The sequence below is a fragment of the Carlito syrichta genome, unplaced genomic scaffold, assembly GCF_000164805.1.
Source record: "Carlito syrichta isolate Samal-C Ts95f unplaced genomic scaffold, Tarsius_syrichta-2.0.1 Scaffold130370, whole genome shotgun sequence".
NCBI classification, from domain to species: Eukaryota; Metazoa; Chordata; class Mammalia; order Primates; family Tarsiidae; genus Carlito; species Carlito syrichta.
The window spans coordinates 28,214-30,848 of record NW_007074466.1 but is presented as its reverse complement, the minus strand read 5'-3'; the positions used below and the strand labels follow the sequence as shown (position 1 = coordinate 30,848).

At 53.5% G+C, this 2,635-nt stretch overlaps 1 protein-coding gene across 1 annotated transcript in view; it reads right to left on the bottom strand.

The window, feature by feature from the left end:
* Window positions 1-1,863: 1,863 nt before the first annotated feature.
* PCOLCE (procollagen C-endopeptidase enhancer) overlaps window positions 1,864-2,635 on the bottom strand; it is a 4,867-nt gene continuing 4,095 nt past the window's right edge. Inside the window, exons 8-9 of the mRNA XM_008048955.2 lie at window positions 2,380-2,538; window positions 1,864-2,261 (exon numbers count right to left, since the gene is read on the bottom strand). Coding sequence (XP_008047146.1) covers window positions 2,083-2,261; window positions 2,380-2,538 — 338 coding nt within the window. The 3' untranslated portion in view covers window positions 1,864-2,082. The remainder of the gene's footprint in view (window positions 2,262-2,379; window positions 2,539-2,635) is intronic.

Sequence of the window (2,635 nt, the reverse complement as noted above, 5' to 3'; positions counted from 1 at the left end):
CCGGGTGTTCTGGGGCGCCTGCTCCCACCCTCCGGCCGGCCTCCGCCCGCCGCAGGGGCCTCCTGCTCCCCGCGAGACCTGTGTTTGCGTCTCAGACCCCTCCCTGAGCTCGGACCTGGCCTCGTCGGGCTTCTGCCTCCAAACAGCCACTCGTACTATGATGTCCAGCTTGTTGTCAAAGCCCCTGCCCGGCAGCTTGCGGCCGCACTGAGGACGCCATGTTCCTGGGAGTCCCTTTCTGCGCTTCCGCCGTACGGCCTCTGTCATTGGCCAGGGCGGCCTCGCTGTTGTCGCAGCTGTACGCCGATTGGTGCTCGTGAAGGCGAAACAGAACGCCCGCCTCCTGGCGCGCGCGATTGGCCTGACCTCAGTGACGTGAGGACTTTACTGGCGTCTCGGGCTCGCTCTCGAGCCCTGGCGTATCTCGGCGAGGTGGGGGCGGGGCTTCGGGCTGGGCTTTGTTCTTTCCTCCGCGCTCCGAGACCATCCGAGCCCCAAGGGAACCTTCCTCCACTTCAATTCCAGGCTGCCCGAGAAGCTTCTGCAGCAACCAGAGGCTTCCGCGGTATTAGGTGGAAGCTGCGCCCAGTGGGGTTCGGATCTCAGCCCAGGGCTTATCTCCTGTTTCTCTCCTTCCTGGTAGGGGCCCGGGAAATCACTCACACGTGCACAAGGAATTAAGATTTGTCAAACCCTCTTACTTCCTTCATCCCATCAAATCTTCAGCTCCTTTCACGGATGACGAAACAACCTAGGTAAGGTGAAAAATCTCACCCGAGGCCACAGTTAGCAGTGGAGCAAAACCAAAGCTGATGTTACCTGAAAGCCTCTGAACACCTTATATGTAAAATCCCCATTTGTCCTCTGTAATATGCTTTTCTTTTCTTTATAGCACTTTTGAGTGCTACTTGATATCGTATTTTATTGATGTGCTCTCCTCTCTGCAAGACCAGGGATTTTTTCTTTCTTTCTTTGCTTTCTGTTGTATCTTTAGCACTTAAAACAGTAACTGAGCCAGGCACAATGGCTCAAGTCTGTAATTCCAGCACTTTGGGAGGCTGAGGCCAGAGGATTGCCCGAGCCCACGGGTTTGAGACCAGCCTGGGCAACATGGTAAGACTTTGTCTCTACAATTCATCAAAAAATTAGCTGGGCATGGTTGCGCATGCCTGTAGTTGCCCAGCTACTTGGAAGGATAGTCTGAGCCTAGCAGGTCGAGGCTGCGGTGGCCGTGTGCGTGCCACTACACTCCAGCCTGGGCAACAGAATGAGACTTCAACTCAAAAAACAAAAAAAACAAAAACAAACCCCAAACAGTAATTGCCATTTAGAATGCACAAACGAATGAGTGACTAGCGTGAGCTCTGAGCAGCTCTCTGACTGGAAGCACGCCATGAGATGTCTATGGACGAGAATTCTGGATAGAAAAAACAGCAAAGGCTTAAAGCGGTGGCTCAGCCTGTAATCCCAGCACTTTGGGAGGCCGAGGCGAGTGGATCGCCTGAACCTATGGGTTCAAGATCAGCCTGGGCAACTTGGCGACACCTTCTCTCTGCAATAAATAAATAAATAAAAAATTAGCTGAGCGTGGTAGCGCGTGCCTGTAGTTCCAGCTACTTGGAAGGCTGAGGTGGAAGGGTTGCCGGAGCCCGGCAGGTCGAGGCTGGATTGGCTGTGAGTGTGCGTGCCACTGCACTCCAGCCTGGGCAATAGAGTGAGACTCCAAGTCAAAAAAAAAAAAAAAAAGGAAGTGGACAACAAACAATGAGGAAGGCAATGTGACTAGAGCAAAGGGTACAAGATGGGGTGGGGGAGGAAGAATGCAGATTACCTAGAACCTTGAACCCACAGGTGAGATTTTGGACTTTATTCAGAGACCCATGGGAAACTCCGGGAGGGTTTTGAGTAAAGGAGTGATATGAGGCGACTCCATTCTTAAAGGCTTATCTTGTGCAGCAAATGTCTGCTGAGTGAATACATGAACGAAAAGAAACCCGCAGGCTGGGTCCCTAAACCATGGGAATGGAGATCTCTTTCCCTCAGTGAAGAGATCATTTCTTTGGATGAGAAGGGGCCTGAGGTCTAGGGGCTGGAGCTGGCTGGGGTCTTAGCAGGCCGCACAGGCTGGGCGGGGCACCGCCTCTTGCTTAGGTTGGTGAGGATCTGATCCTGGTTGGGCCGGTAGAGAACCACGAAGCTCTCTGGAGGAAGAATGGGGCTTCCGTTCGGGTCAACCTGGCCCATCATCAGATAACTGGCTCCTGGGGGAGGGAGAAAGGGAGGGATTAAGAGGTCATATTATTGAGACCTGTCGACGCATCTCCTTAACTATCAGTGCGGCTAAGTCCACCCCTCCCCAGTCCCCCACATCTCTGTTACCTTTCTTCATGGAGTGGCACTGCTTGCAAGGCACATAAAACTTCAGTGAGGCAGAAGACAGGTCCAGCCCTCCAGTTTTGTAAGAACTGATGAGACTGCCAGTGACGGTGAGGCCCTCCCCTGGGCCTTTAACTATGGACTTCACCGTTGCAGTCACCACTGTGGGAGAATGGGAGTGAGAGACAGGAGGCAGGAGGCCAGGGCAGGGCTGGAACCAGACTGAGGGATGGTGAGAGTAGCTGAAATATGCGGGGGT